Source organism: Verticillium alfalfae, genomic scaffold, assembly GCF_000150825.1.
Source record: "Verticillium alfalfae VaMs.102 supercont1.3 genomic scaffold, whole genome shotgun sequence".
Classification (NCBI taxonomy): Eukaryota; Fungi; Ascomycota; class Sordariomycetes; order Glomerellales; family Plectosphaerellaceae; genus Verticillium; species Verticillium alfalfae.
Window position 1 is genome coordinate 983701 of NW_003315036.1, and position 14273 is coordinate 997973.

The following is a 14273-nucleotide window of genomic DNA, read 5'->3' on the forward strand; positions in this document are numbered from 1 at the left end:
CCAGTCCTGAAGTTGGGGAGAGGGTCTCCTTGACGTAGGTCTGGGCGCCCTTCTCGAACTTGGTGATCTCCTCAGCAGAGGCACCAGTCTCCTGGAGGTGGGCCTTGACGGCCTTCATGTAGCCCTTGAGGTAGGACAGGTAGCCCTTCTTGTCGAAAGAGGTGGACTGGAGGCGGAAAGAGTTGACAATGTTGTTGACCTTCACAACGTCGTCATCGAGAGCCTCCTCAGCCTCCTCAGCGGAAGCGTTGGCACCAGTGTCTGAGAGGAGATCGTCGTTAGCGAACGGAGCTTTGGGTGGCGGGGTGTTGCTGCTTGGAGGGGGGATTTCCATTCAGCAGACGCGGGGAGGGTCAGTACGCACTGACGCTGACGGCGCCGAGCTCGATCATGGCGCAGTCGGCCTCGAAGACGACACCGCCGACCTCCTTGAGGTCGTACGAGTCGGAGATGAGCTCGTCACCGGTGAGGATGTCCTGTTGTTGAGAGATGCGGGGTCAGCGATTCTGCAGTTTGAATTATCCCACTTCTCTGCCCCTCTTCCTACGTCGCATGCGCGGGGCATAGGAGGGGCCGAGGTAGATGCTGGGGGGCTCCATGGCGTACCTTGTAAATCTTCATGTTGACGGTTTGAGGGGGTGTTGTATTGTTGGTGATGTAAAAGAGAGTCGTAGGAAGACGGATGTCCTTGTTTGTAGTTCGGGCGGGAAGAGGTACAGGCGGGGTGAGAAAAGAATCTAATAAGTCTTTCTTCGCGCAAAATTGGAAAGTGGGAGGGGCGGCACCAGACTGGACGGCGAGTTGGTGGGGTTTTTGGCGCTAAGCCCAGGAGTGGCCTAGCCTCTTCTGCCCGTGGTCCAGGTTTCGAGGCATGCGGTGGTCTGTGCCTCTGCATTGCTGCTTGAATGTTGTGCCTGAGGCTGCTATACAAAGTTCTTCTTTTCCATTTGCGTGGGAAAGGTTAGGTGCCCGAAAAGGGGGCGACGCAAGGGGAGAACCAGGAGCTCATCAATAGCTTCGCCAGCCCGACAGCTGGCGACAGACGGACGAGGCTGTAGGTCGTACTCGTAGATGAGCATTCCTCCAATGGACAGGTGCGAATGCGAACCCGCGCTCCATGTTGGAGGTTACCTTCAGTCTACCGAGCCGAGCGAGCCTACATCCGAGTGCAGAGGCAGAGGGGGAGAGGCCTCTCTGAGCTTGGTGCACGTTTTCAGTGGCATGATGCGGCCTGGCTTGGTCCCGAAACAGGAAACCAATGAAGCTTCGGAGTGCATGGCCAGTTCGTCAGGAACTTATTTATTTGAACCATACGCACATCGTTCGATTCGCCCGGAAATCATAGCATCCTGCTCACTCATCTACTGATCCGACATCAGTTTTGCTCCTCGTCGTGTACAGCACTCGACACCAACTGTGATCGCCCACGTCAACAGCTGCGGGACACACTTAGTCAGCCGCACCTCACAGTGAGATCATCTCCGTCGCTCCCGAGACTCCACTCGCCACCTGCACGGCTCCACGTCCTCAGAGGTCCGTCGACCTCAAGTTTGACTTTCCCTTCCAATCTTTCCACGCCTGCGTCCGTTCGACGACCCTACTTTCGACCTTGCGACCGCTTCAACTGCAGACACTCCTTTACACCCAGCTATCGATCATCACAAGCAATACAACACCGCCCCTTTTTCGCCATCTTTCCATCACCCCGCCATACCGATCATCTCGCCTTGGCCTCCCTTCGTCAGCCTGGAAATTGAGTCGACCCATTGTCATCCCACACGCCTGCGATGGTGAACGAGACCATGGCCACAGTCATGGCCTCGACCAACGCGACTTGGTTTGACGACCTTCCACCTCTTCCTTCCTACACGGAGAAGGCCATTCCAGACATTGTTCCCGGCATCCCGAACTTCTACATGTTCCCCATCCTGCCTATCATCATCTACTGGATCCTCTCCATCTTCTTCCACATTATCGACACATACGACGTTTGGCCGCAGTACCGTCTACACACGCCAGAGGAAATCACCAAGCGCAACCATGTCAGCCGCTACGAGGTCGCCCGTGACGTCGTCGTCCAACAGTTTATTCAAATCGGCATGGCCCTCTTCCTCGACGCGACCGAGGCCGCCCAGATGATTGGTAGCGAGGAGTACGATGTCGCTGTGTGGGCTACGCGCGTGCGCCTCGCCCAGCGCGGACTTCCTGCGCTCCTCGGCTTCCTTGGCCTCAACGCTGCGACCATCTCGAAGAACATGTCGGCCTCGCACCCTTTGATTGCCGGCGCGCTTGCTGGCGGTCACTACCCGTCGCTCATGAGCCCCTCCATCGACGGCGTCAACGCTGTGCCCACCTTTGCACTGTGGGAGCTTTTGGTCGCCAAGGCTATCTACTGGGCCATCATCCCGACCCTCCAGATTTTCATTGGCACCGTTCTGCTTGACACCTGGCAGTACTTCCTGCACCGCCTGATGCACGTCAATAAGTTTATGTACAGTAAGTGGTGTCATGGTGATTTCACTTGATTCGACCCCCAATTGACCCCTGGCGACACAGCTACCTTCCACTCGCGCCACCACCGTCTCTACGTCCCTTACGCCTACGGCGCACTCTACAACCACCCCGTCGAAGGTTTCCTGCTCGACACCCTCGGCGCTGGTCTCTCTTACAAGGTCACCTTCATGACCCAAAGACAGGGTCTGCTCTTCTTCTGCCTGTCGACGATCAAGACGGTCGACGACCACTGCGGCTATGCCCTGCCCTGGGACCCTATTCAGCACATTACGAGTAACAATGCTGCCTACCACGACATCCACCACCAGACTTGGGGCATTAAGACCAACTTCTCCCAACCCTTCTTCACCTTCTGGGACCGCTTCCTGAACACCAGGTACAAGGGCAACAGGCAGAAACCGCCTGTTGAAAAAGGAGAAGGCAGTCGCCGCCGCCAAGACCAAATGAGCTTTTAATGGTCATATCTCCTTACCCTCTTTTCTTCCACGACGTAATATGTAACAACCTTCTCTTCGACTGTAACCCCCCTCTTTTCTTTATTTTGTTTTTCGATCGAGACCGGTTTGGATGGATGGCTGGATCCGCCGCAATGAAGATGGTCCGCGCTGTGAATATACACAGCACACACACACACACAACACATTCAGGGGTAGGGCATGGACAGGCGTTTTCCTTGTTGTTTTTCGAGCCGATCTTCTTCTTTGGTGTTTTGAACCCCCCCTTGCGTTGTCTTGATAATAGAGTAGGCCTCGGCTCGAGGTCCTGCGTCGATCCAAGCTCGTCTGACGGGTCATAAAACGGAGAGGGGTACGCTCATCTCGACGCGTACTTTCGGCAACTCGTATGGCCTAGATCGCGTTGTTCTTCGGGCGACATGAAGCGAGGTGACATGTGCGGCGGGGCCTCCTGTGACAAGAGGTGGGACGGTGTTCACGGCGGTAGGTGCTTAATTCGAGGTCCGGTCAGACAATGTGTCCCGTGCAACCTGGGAATGTGGAAAACGGCGACTCGGGGGTTTGTGATTCACTACGCTACACATAATGGAAGTTTTCAGTTTGACCAACCCGCGATCGTGCTACTCGGCGCGGCATGCTGTGTCTGTGATTGAATTGACCGTGCCCTGCGCTCTGGCTTTGTGAGAATAGGCCTTTGGTATAATACGATCTTGAGTTGCGCCAGGTAGAAACAGAACAGCACTGCATACACCGTGACGAGGGAGCAGAATGTCAAAAGCGACAAGCTCATCGAAGTGTTGAAAGATCAGACGGAGGGAAGCTCCCTGTCCCCCCCCCTCCCTCACACCATCGGACAGTGCTGCGAGAAGAGACCATTTGCTCGTCACCGCTTCTCCAGCCTGTCATCACAAGAAGCAATGCTACTTCCCAAACCACGGCCCCCGAGACATTGAGCCACAGTCTACGGCGGGTAACCTGGGACACCCCAAATCGACACAGCGTCAGCCGAGAACCGTGCAACAACCTGACGCATCACCGAAAATACAAGGGCTCCAACGAGCCGCATCGCACACCGAGCGCCCCGGCACCGCGACGTTTCGGCTGGGGGGTAACCCTCCCCTCCCCTGATCCACCGCGCCCGTCCTGCAGGCCCCGTCAACATACATGTACATTTGCAAGGGAGATCGGCACCGTGCTTCAGGGTCAGACTTTTGGTGGCAGGAGGCAGAACTTTCTGATGGGGAGATTGGGGGGTTAGGGGCCTTGTTCGCTTTGAGGAGCAAATGGTGCTCGGGGCCTCGGCGAGGATCAGGTCAAGCGAGATGTGAGGGCGGAATTGCTGACAACAGAGACGAAGAGGAAAAATAATCGGAGGCGGCGGACTAGAGAGGGATTTACCGGGTTCCGGGGGCTTGTGATCCTGGGGGCTTGGCAGGGGATTTTTTTTGCTGCGGATGCCGGCGCTAGGGGAGGATGCGAGCGAGGATTGTAGAGGATCACAGGATGGGACGAGCGATGATGGTGTGCTCCAACCTTAAGCTTCATTGCCGGAGAGTGACAAGTTGCAAGAGTCGAGTATGATTGACAGTCGGAGGATGCTTTTGAATTCGCCGTCGCAACAAACTCTTTTGAGCACGGTCGGTTGGTGCATTCAGCTACCTCTCAATTGCAATGCAGCCGGACCTCACGGCCGTTACTCGGTCAGAGGGGGATGCAGAGGGCCAGGGGTCTCAAACCAGAAGGGTGCAGCATCGAGGTCCCGGCTGGCGGTGTCCGAGATGGCTTCTATTGACGAGGTACCACCCGAAAACTGGCTGGTCTGGTCAGGAGTGGTTACCAGCTGCCACATGGCAGGCTGCGAGAGGGGCTATGGTCGAGCTGAATGCACGAGTAAGCCAATACATGATGCGACCATGGTGATGGCCTTCGACCCAGCCCTCCAACCGGAGCATTGATGGGTAGGAGGACAAGAACACAGAAACAAGTCATCGTGGTATCTGAAAGCATACCACCGCATCATCATCACAATGACGAAACGCGCCTGTTTTCGTCTCCGGTCTCTGACTCGGTAGCTTCGCCAACTGGGTTTTCTCCAAATCGAGACGCGAACGGCGACGGGCCAATCGTCTTACATGGGCTACCAATTTGCGTGCTGGGTCCCCATCTTTCTCGAGTCACCAACAACAAGTCGCGGGGCCCGCCCTGGCTGTCATCTGCCACCGAAGCCCCCCGCTTGGCGCTGGAGCTATTGGGTGTTCCCCCGAACCGTGGCGGTCGTGAGACAATGAGTGGCCCTGAGGTGCAGACGCTGCTTGTTCCTTCTTGGCAGTCGCTCGGGGGGCAAGCGGGGCCCTGCGAGATTGCCATACTGGCGTCTTGCGCTACTGAAGCAGTGCTCGATGGGCGACCGCCTTCAAGCTCGTTGCATCACGCAACACTCAGCTCGACATGGGGCGGCTGGGCTGGGCTGGGCAGGCACGATTTACCTTGGGTGCGTGTTAGCCAGTCGCGACTGCTGCTCTTGTATCGTGGTTTCCCATGTTGGATCAGCCACCCACCGCCTTTCCTTCCGTTTGAGGGATGGTCATGTCATCATGGTTTTGGAAGCTGCCTCCTGCCCGCCTTGACTACGTATCCCATCCGTCCCTCTTTGTCAAGAATGGTCGTCTGCCCAGCCTTTTCTTTCCCTGTTCTCCTCAACTTCCCGCTGTCCTAGTCAACAGTCCCTGACTCTCGTTCACGATCATCCCTCTTTTATTACCAGTCCGAGGTGGACAGGCACCCAATCCCACTCTGCTCGCCTTGCTCCGTCACAAGCTAGGGGCTCGCCGTCAGCCAAGTCAGCTGCCAAGTTTAGCATCATCCACTCTGACTGCCGCAGCTTCCAGTGCTGCTGTGACATCCAAGCCTCCCAAACAAGTAATACAGGGACTACTGCTGTACCACCGACACCAGACTCAACCGGCTCCCCGACGTCGACGATCACCAGAAAGGTGCAAGGAGCGGCATTGGCGCCGGTCCAATCGCCAACGGCTCCATTCTATTTATCCAACGCACTTGCTCTTGGGTTGATTTTGGCACCGACAGCTCCGAAGCCCGCGACAGAAATCCCTGGTAATTTACTTCCAACAGCACGAACACCACTAGGCACGGCCTGCGTGGTCTGAACGCCCCGCCTCATCAGCCCCTCTGACCCCTGGAAACTGAAGGACCGCCGGCGGCCCTCAACACCAAACCTCCTGGTCAAGGCGCACCTTGCTGGGCCTAGCGGATGCATTAACACTCCCAAACGTGCCCCTTCAGCCAATAGAGGATCACACTCCCTCAGCCCAAAAGGACGCCATCCCCCACGGCATCGCCTACAGCTGCTCCCACCGCCCCCAAGCCTCTCCGAACTGGGGCCACCTGGAATTGCGAGCGCTCCAAGGTGCCCAAAGCGTCTCCTTAGCACCATCTCATCTCGTCTCGTTGACGGCCTGCATCTGACAAGGTGCGGTCGATGTCAGGTTCAGCTCTCCGCGTTCCGGACAAACCTGGTTCAAAATACCCAAATACCCCGTGGCACCCGACATCTCGTTCACTTATCAGACCAAAATCACAACCAGCAATCTGAGATTGCCTGCATCAGCCATCTGTTGTTCCCGGCATCCTGCATCAACCCTCGCTCCCGAGTACTCGGCACTAACACGCAACCCACCCGCGCCCTCGACCTTTCATCACGGCCGCGACCTTTTTTGGAACGCATTACGAACCAACAGCTTTCAGACGGGCTTGTTCTTCCAGACGCCCATCATTCACAGGGGATCATCTTCTCCATCGCCCGTTTCGGGGTCGACAGCGCCTACCCAGTCAAATTGTCCAGGGGTCCTTCGTCGCCTTCGTAAGCGCCCACCAGTCAGGCGTCGCCTTTGACTCTCGGACATACATCACGGCGCTTCCACGACTGGGTCGCCGAAATCATTGGTCGACCAAGATTCCTGTCATCACAGCCTCTGCATTCCCACACGGCAGCATTATCCTTTTCTCTGCGTCTACTCAAACAGAATGGGACGATTTTCTGCGTTTCAGTGACTACGCTCTTGCCGGATCTGCACCTGTCGCTGGATAGCAAGCGCCTCGGCCCCCCAATAAGACCTTGCTGGCCGCCACCTCTCGACGAGGCCCCCTTTGCCCGCCATGGACCCTACCACGACTCTCTTTACTTTCATGCTGTGAGTCTCGACACTTTGCATTCTTTTTTTACCTTTCTCTGTCGGTCTCGTGAAGTACTTTGCTGGCACTTTTATTCTTTACATTCGTTGATCGAATACATTCCTTGCACTTACACCAATTCCTGCCTTGTACGTATGGTCCAAGCTTCATTGCCCGAATTGGACGTTGCATCGGGGTGGCCGAACGCGACCGGTCGCCCAATTTTGTTTGGGCTGACTGGAAAGTGTTGTCAGCTGGACCCTGCGATGACATTGCTTATTTTCAGCCTCATCAGCTGACGTTTGAGACGATGTTCTGCTTCCTGCGGCTGAGTAGCTGTTCGGGAGAGAACTTGCCTACCACTCACGAGACACGACGCGCTGCTTCATAAGTTCTGGTTCGCTAACCATTACCAGCGAGACGCATCCGACAGTTCAATCAGTTCATCTTTTCGGTTCTTGGGACAACTTCTCGACAGCCTACTTGATGGAGCGTGACATTCGACGAGACCGTGGCCAATGGCGCGGGTGTTACTCTTTCAAGGATATCGTCTGTGACGATGACAACGGCGCCTGCCGGAAACGAAACGGCGGTTTGAAGATGGGCCACAAGTATTACTACTATGTGAGTTGGGTTCGCAAGGAACCAATCTCATCTTTTGGTGCTAATCTATAAATTCATAGTATGAGCTCGATGGTTCGCAGGAAACCCATGACACGACTTTGCCCTCAACCACCAAGTGCCCCTACCTTCCGGGGCAAATGGTCAACACACTCGAGGTTCCTATGGAACAAGTTCTTCGCAAGCGCAGCGCCTCCCTCACGTCTCTCAAGATGACCGACTATAAGACGATGAACCCCCTCGACAAGTTCATCACACCGAAGGCTCCTCCTCCACTGCCCGACAGCATGAGGACGCGCCTGGGCTCGTCGCCTCTCACATCTTCAAGTATCTCATTGCGCTCCATGTCACCGGCTCCCGCATGGCGACGTTTGTTCGGCCGGCGGTCCTCTAGCCGGACCGGCGAACGTGATCGTCATCTCAACGAGGAGCATTGGTCCATATCATCAGATGTCTACGTGGATGATGAGAGAAGCCTCCTCTCATCGCAAGGTAGCCGAAGCAGGGACATTTCGCCCGAATCTCTTCAGCGTTTCCTGGCCGACGAAACCGCACCGTCAGTGCCGCCCCCCGCTATGGAAGAGCGGCCGACTCTGTCGATACCGGAAGACATTGTGGAAGAGAATGAAGACGACCTCAACTTCGCCACATCAGCCGTGTCTGAAAACAACCCCTACGCAACATGCCTATCGCCTCCACCTTTCAAACGGTCCCACTCCGACAGCAGCATGCCTACTGTCACGAATGGCAGCCAAATGACGCTGACACAATATGTCCACTCCACATCGGACAAGGTTGATGCTACGCATGCGCCGTTCCCAACTCGGGACCTCCAGAGCCGTCCCACTCTCGGACTCGACATGTCGGAGTCGCGGTTCTCTATGTCTTCCGCTTCCAGCATTGTCTCCCAAGAGCTACGCTCCCCAGATGATGAGCCGCCCTCATGGTATGACTCCAATGATGACGACGATGAGTTGCTCTCGTCGAATGAAAGCGAGTCCTCCCGTAAGCCTCCGTGCGCGCTGGATTCGACAAATACGTCTTTGGACCAGCCGCGAGCCCCTATTGCCAGTTATAGCCTGCCACAGGGACCAGACCATGTCAGCAAGCAGTCTCTGCATGACCAACGCACCATCCACGCCTCTATTGCATCGCCGGCTTTGATTGCAAGGTCTGACCATACGCTACTCGCAAGCCCCAGCGACCATGGCATTGACGACTTTGTCAATGAAATGAACTGGATGGTCGACATTATCCATGGCGGACGTGTCTAGGCTACTCCTACACACTCGGCCATATTTCCTACGTCCTCAATGATACCCCAATTTCCTTTCATGTCCAAGACCTCTCTGAAGAACCAACTCTGGAGGATTTAGAAGGTTTTCTCTGTTGTATATATGAGCGTGAGAAAACGCCACAAGTCATGATGACGATCGATACAAGGACGACCAAGATGACTTCGAGGCTAAGCTCTGGGCGAGGTGTTATGCCTGAGGCTGGAAAAATCACGAGAATCGGTTCTGCGCGACGACTCCGCAAGAAAGATGTACGTATTTGAGGCTGTCTTCCTGTAGAGGTGATCACTTGAATGGCTCCCGGGAGGAGTCTGACCAGGTGGAGGGATAAGATTGGCAACCGCCAGCTAGATACGCACCATATATGAAGAAATGGTCAACCAATGGCAGCCCAAGATTGATGTAAAACGACAAACGTTTATACTGTCCTTTGACTGTGCGAGCCATTTAGTACCCCTTCATGAATCTGCTGGTGATTGATGAAAGGGCAAAGCCCATGTCATTCGTGTCTATCGAGTGGTCATGTTACAGCGACTGCTCAAGGGCCCAACAAAGATGAGCGATGGTATCATACATTCTTTACACTATCCGTACATCGCCGTCCCACTCTGCCATTATTCATAATACATGCCCGGCCCTCTCCGCCCTGCCTCGCGCACTCGCGTAGGATGCGTCACACCGCCGCAGGCGCCGGAGCGCCCTGCTCAGCAGGCGGAGGCGCCACAGAGGGCACGGCAGCAGCGGGAGCCGGGGTCTCAGCGGACGGCGCGCTCGGCGCAGACGGGGGCGGCACCGTCGACGCCGTGCCGGCAGCGAGCTGTTGAGGCTGCTGCTGTGGCCGGGCGGCTGGGACCGGGGCAGGCACGTCGACGTCCATCCCGTCCGTCGTCTGTGGTGCAGCATTCTCGGCCTCGGCGACAGCGACGACGGCGCCGTCTGGGTGCCTCTCGCCCGTCGTTGCTGGACGGACCTGATCTGCTGCCTCGCTCTGCTCCTGCTGCTGCTGTCTCTGCCTTTGCTCTGCTTCCTCTGCCTCTCTGAGCTTCTCCTTTTCCTTGGCCTCCGCTTCCTCCATCTGCTGCTGCTGCTGCTTCTTCTTCTTTTCTTCGGCCTCCTTCTCGAGCTCCTTTTCCTTGGCTCGCGCCTCCGGCCCGCCGAGAAACGCGACGGGCACGCCCTTGGCGGCGTAGGTGCAGCTGCCGACCCAGGCGCCGACGAGGGCGCTGAAGCGGTACTCGCCGCGGCGCAGGCGCTGGATCTCGCGGTATGCGTAGGCGTTGAAGTACGGCAGGCCGGTGTACGGGTCGCGGTAGCGGGCCGGGTGGTTCGTGATGGCGCAGAGCGGCGCGGCGGGGGGCTTGGCGAGCTTGGCGAGCTTGCGGTGGGGGCCGAAGAGGACGCGCGACTGGGTGGCCTTGTTGGCTATGAGGGGCTCGGCAAAGTTCTGGAGGATGATGGCGTGGCGGGTCGTCTTCTGGGGGGCTGCTGGCGCTGGTGCTGGCTGTGCCGACGCTTGGGGTGCGTGAGGGTCGGACGGTGTAGGAAGGGTTGACGATGCCGGTGTGGTTTCGCTTGTCTGGGAGGCGGCAGCAGGTTGCTGCGTGGGCACGCCTCCTTTGCCGGGTTGGGGCTCAAGTTGTGTTTGGAGAGGTGGAGGCTGGACGGCAGGTGCCAGTGGTTGCAAAGGCTGCAGCAGCTGTGTCTGTGTAGGAGCCGTAGCGGGTTGAATCAGCTGAGACTGCTGAAACGGGGGCTGTCCCGCTTGAGAGACTGCCGGCACGGAGTTGTGTGACGACTGGCCTGGCGTTGTCGGCGGCAGGGACAGGGGCGATGGCCTTTGTGTTGTGTTTGGCGGAGCGAGCACGTTTGACCTGGGGTTCATACCGGAGCTGCTGAGATGGATGCCACCGAGAGGTGGTGCCAGGACAGGCGGCGCGAGAACGGGAGCCTTGAGACCAGATTGTGGCGGTGCAGCAGGAGCTGCCGAGGGAGCAAGAGGAGAGGCGACAGCGGGAGCAGAAAGAGGAGCAGCAGCAGCAGCAGCAGCAGGAAGAGGAGGAGGAGGGGCGGGAAGAGCCAGAGGAGAGGGGCCCTGTGGTGATGGTGAGATGGTCGGGGGTCCGGGCTCAGGATCCGTAGGTGGTGCTGCTGGTGCCGGTGCTGGCGGTGCCAGTGCCGCTGGTGCCGGCTCGAGGGTCAGAGATGGTTGTTCAGGCGCAGCTGACGGCGGTGCCGGGCTTGGTGCATCTTCTACTTTGAGTGGAGGCATAGAGCTCTCAGGCAGTTTCGCCAGCCCTGGGTCCGCGGCCGAGATGGGCGTGTTTGGCGATGTTGTTGCTGGTGTCGACAGCATCGAGTCGACTCCTGGCTTGGCCTCCGTCCCCATACCTGTTGCCGGTGCTGTCGCTGGCGCGCCCCCCAGGGCGGGTGTCGCGGCGTCCGTCTCGGGTGCGGCACCTCCCTTCTTGTCAGCCTTGGCCTTGCCCTTCTCCGGCTTCTCCTTTTTCTCTCTCTTCTTCCGAGGCTGCTTCTCCTCCATGGTGACCGTCTTGCCGCCGTTCGCGTCGCCCTCCCACTCGCCCATGCCGCTCCAGAACGTGATGACGGGCCCCTTGAGGGTGCGGTTGTTGAGGGCCGCCAGCTTGGCCGCGCGCTCCGCCTCCCTCGCCTTCTCGGCCTCCTCCCAGCGGTTCAGGCTCTTTGCGTTTCTCTTCTCGACGAGGGCCGCCTCGGCGAGGCGCTCCGCCTGGGTCATGGGGGGTTTCTTCAGCGCCGCGAGCCTCTTGGCCTTCTTCTCCATGGCGGCTACCTGCTTCAGCCGCTTCGCCTCCCTCTCGACCATCTGGTTGTGCAGCTGCTCCTTGCTGAGCACCGTCGTCTGCCGCGCCGACGCGCGCGTCGGCATGTCCGTCACGGTGGGCAGCCAGCTCGTGCGCTCCGACTTTTTCTTGGGCCGCGAGCCGCCACCGCCGCCGCCGTCGTCGTCGTCGAGTCCAAGGCAGGCGGCCTGTCGCTGCTGATGCGGACCTTTTTGCGAAACTTGGCGGGGTATGGCGTCGTTTGGCCTTGCAGCTACCGCCGCTGGGCGGCGCGGTGCTCCTTGGCCTGGCTCTCGAGCTTCTGCTCGCCGGCGAGGTCTTGGTCGGCGGCGGCGGCGCCGTTTGGCGCTGCGTCGTCCTCCGAGTCGGACGACGAGTCCATATGCACGTCGGACACGCCGTCCTCGACGTCGGTGAAGCCGGCGTCGTCGTCGTCCTCGGCGAACAGCAGCTCGAGATCCGAGTCCGGGTCCTCGTGGGCCAGCATCGACTTCATCCGGTTGCCGGCCGTCGAGCGCTTGGCGCGGCCTGTGGCGAGCCACTCGACGGGCGTGGCGGCCGTCGAGGTCGTCGGCGTGGCCTCGTCGCTGGCGCTCGTGGCGTCGGAGCCCGAGTCGGAGTCGTAGTCGACCATGGGGGCGCGAGGGGCGGCTGTCTTGGGAGCGTCCATGGTGCTGGGACCCCGAGGGAAGGAGGGGGGAGGGGGTCGGTTGGTTCTTCTTGGTGAGGAAGGGGGCGATGGTTCTATCGGTACATGTCTGTTGTGAGGTGTGTAGCGAGCGAGGGCGGCTCGCCGGGATGTCTTTCAAGGCGTCGTCGTAGTATTCGGGATGATCGAAAGGGTTGGGCGTGTGGTGTTGAGAAGTAGGAAAGGGGTTGGTTCGGTTGGTGGGGAGCTGCGTGCGTGTGTGTGTGTGTGTGTGTGTGTGTGTGTATGTGTGGAAGGGAAGGAAGGTGGAAAGAGGTTGCACGCGTCGGCACTCCCTCCAAAGCTTGCTCGGGCAGTTTTCAGGCGCCCTACGTAACCCCTTCCCCCCCTGTACGTGCACATCTGCATACAGCCCATCCCTGCTTCTCAGAGCCAGAGGGGGCACCAGACTCATCTACAGCTTCGACAACATGCTTTCAATTGCACAGAGGTTTTGGTAGTTGCTATGTTGCCAATTTCCTCTACGGGTACTACTAGCCCATGACGTTTCTGACCAGATCGGACCACACTTCAACGTCAAGTTTCAACAACTTCGATGACCGTCTGGAATGCACATGTTCTGTCATTGTCATGGCCTCAGCCTAACGACCTATCTACGCCAAAAAAAAACCAAAAAAAAGAAAAAAAAAAAAACCAAACCCAACGCCCCTTGCCCACTGGAAAATGCTCATGTGCGAAAGCAATATCGCCCTGCTAGTCCCGTCTCAAATCTCCTCCGGCCTCCAGCCGTCCTCGTCGTCCCACTCCCTGCACCAGCCAAACCAGTGTCGCCGCTTGCACGTCGGCTCCGAAGAGGGCTCCTCGGTCGGGTCAGCAGTGGGTGTCGGCGCCGGCGTCACCTCCGGGCTCGTCGCCGGCTTCGTCGTCGACACCTCGTCGCGGCAGCCCCAGAACCGGCCGGGCAGGATGCACGTCGTCGTCGTCGTCGTCGTCGAGGCCGAGGTCGGCGCCGGGCTCGAGGGTGTGGGCCCCGCCGTCGCCTCGCTCGTTGTCGTCTGGTCGTTGCAGCCAAACCACCCAGGCGTCTTGCACGTGGATGTGGATGTGGACGTGGTCGTCGTGGTCGTCGATGTCATGGTGCCCGCTGACGGTGGTCGACTCGTCGAGGCACCCCCACCAGCCCGGCGACTTGCACGTCTCGGTACGCGTGCGCACCACAGACGTCGTCGACGACACGGGTCTCGAGCTCGTCTCGGTGCCGTTGCTCTCATAAAAGTTCCACTTGGCGCAGTCGCGGCAATCCGGCGTCGACGCACAAGAGGGCACCTCGTCGTACTTCAAGATGACATCGTTGATGACAGATCGTATCCTGTGCGTCCCGATGCCGACGCGCCAGCCCTTATCGGCAACGACGTCGTAGACACACCGCTGGCCCGTGTGGCACTCTGACTCCATGGCGTAGCCCGCAAACGAGCAGGACGCCGTGGGCCCGTGGCACATGGCCATGTACACGGGATCCGCCGTGTGCCCGACGTGAAAGGCCCCCGTGTTCTCGCGCGCCTGGTGTATGGTCTGCTCCGAACCAGGGGGCACCGGCAGTCCGAGGCGACCTGCCGCCAGCGCCTCGGGCACGGCCTCAAAGGTGACGACGGGCAGCCCGTAGGTCAGACCGAGGAGCGAGCTCACAGCGCCGCCGAGGGAGTGGCCGGCCAACCAAATGTCGGCGTGG

General features: G+C 58.6%; 7 protein-coding genes across 7 annotated transcripts in view; 3 read left to right on the top strand and 4 right to left on the bottom strand.

Annotated features, from left to right (window-relative positions):
• Positions 1 to 621, bottom strand: part of VDBG_02818 (cytoplasm protein) — a gene marked incomplete at both ends in the record, with an annotated part of 890 nt that extends 269 nt beyond the window's left edge. Inside the window, 3 exons of the mRNA XM_003006633.1 lie at positions 35 to 261; positions 365 to 476; positions 607 to 621. Of these exons, the coding sequence (XP_003006679.1) occupies positions 35 to 261; positions 365 to 476; positions 607 to 621 (354 nt within the window). The remainder of the gene's footprint in view (positions 1 to 34; positions 262 to 364; positions 477 to 606) is intronic.
• A 1181-nt stretch (positions 622 to 1802) lies between these two features.
• Positions 1803 to 2969, top strand: VDBG_02819 (sphingolipid C4-hydroxylase SUR2; the record flags this gene model as incomplete). Its single annotated transcript, XM_003006634.1, has 2 exons — positions 1803 to 2496; positions 2557 to 2969. The coding sequence occupies 2 exons, from the start codon at positions 1803 to 1805 to the stop codon at positions 2967 to 2969; spliced, it is 1107 nt and encodes a 368-aa protein (XP_003006680.1).
• Positions 2970 to 3388: 419 nt separating this feature from the next.
• Positions 3389 to 6853, top strand: VDBG_02820 (predicted protein; the record flags this gene model as incomplete). Its single annotated transcript, XM_003006635.1, has 6 exons — positions 3389 to 3452; positions 3827 to 4222; positions 4647 to 4859; positions 5412 to 5460; positions 5925 to 6083; positions 6154 to 6853. 6 exons carry the CDS (start codon positions 3389 to 3391, stop codon positions 6851 to 6853), a joined length of 1581 nt encoding a protein of 526 aa, XP_003006681.1.
• A 793-nt stretch (positions 6854 to 7646) lies between these two features.
• VDBG_02821 (conserved hypothetical protein) lies at positions 7647 to 9055 on the top strand (the record flags this gene model as incomplete). The annotated part of the gene is made up of 2 exons (XM_003006636.1): positions 7647 to 7784; positions 7844 to 9055. 2 exons carry the CDS (start codon positions 7647 to 7649, stop codon positions 9053 to 9055), a joined length of 1350 nt encoding a protein of 449 aa, XP_003006682.1.
• Positions 9056 to 9749: 694 nt separating this feature from the next.
• On the bottom strand, positions 9750 to 11981 carry VDBG_02822 (conserved hypothetical protein; the record flags this gene model as incomplete). The annotated part of the gene is made up of 1 exon (XM_003006637.1): positions 9750 to 11981. One exon carries the CDS (start codon positions 11979 to 11981, stop codon positions 9750 to 9752), a length of 2232 nt encoding a protein of 743 aa, XP_003006683.1.
• Positions 11982 to 12148: 167 nt separating this feature from the next.
• VDBG_02823 (conserved hypothetical protein) lies at positions 12149 to 12565 on the bottom strand (the record flags this gene model as incomplete). Its single annotated transcript, XM_003006638.1, has 1 exon — positions 12149 to 12565. The coding sequence occupies one exon, from the start codon at positions 12563 to 12565 to the stop codon at positions 12149 to 12151; it is 417 nt and encodes a 138-aa protein (XP_003006684.1).
• Positions 12566 to 13414: 849 nt separating this feature from the next.
• The window catches only part of VDBG_02824 (conserved hypothetical protein), a gene marked incomplete at both ends in the record, with an annotated part of 1821 nt that continues 962 nt past the window's right edge, over positions 13415 to 14273 (bottom strand). The window contains one exon of the mRNA XM_003006639.1: positions 13415 to 14154. Coding sequence (XP_003006685.1) covers positions 13415 to 14154 — 740 coding nt within the window. The remainder of the gene's footprint in view (positions 14155 to 14273) is intronic.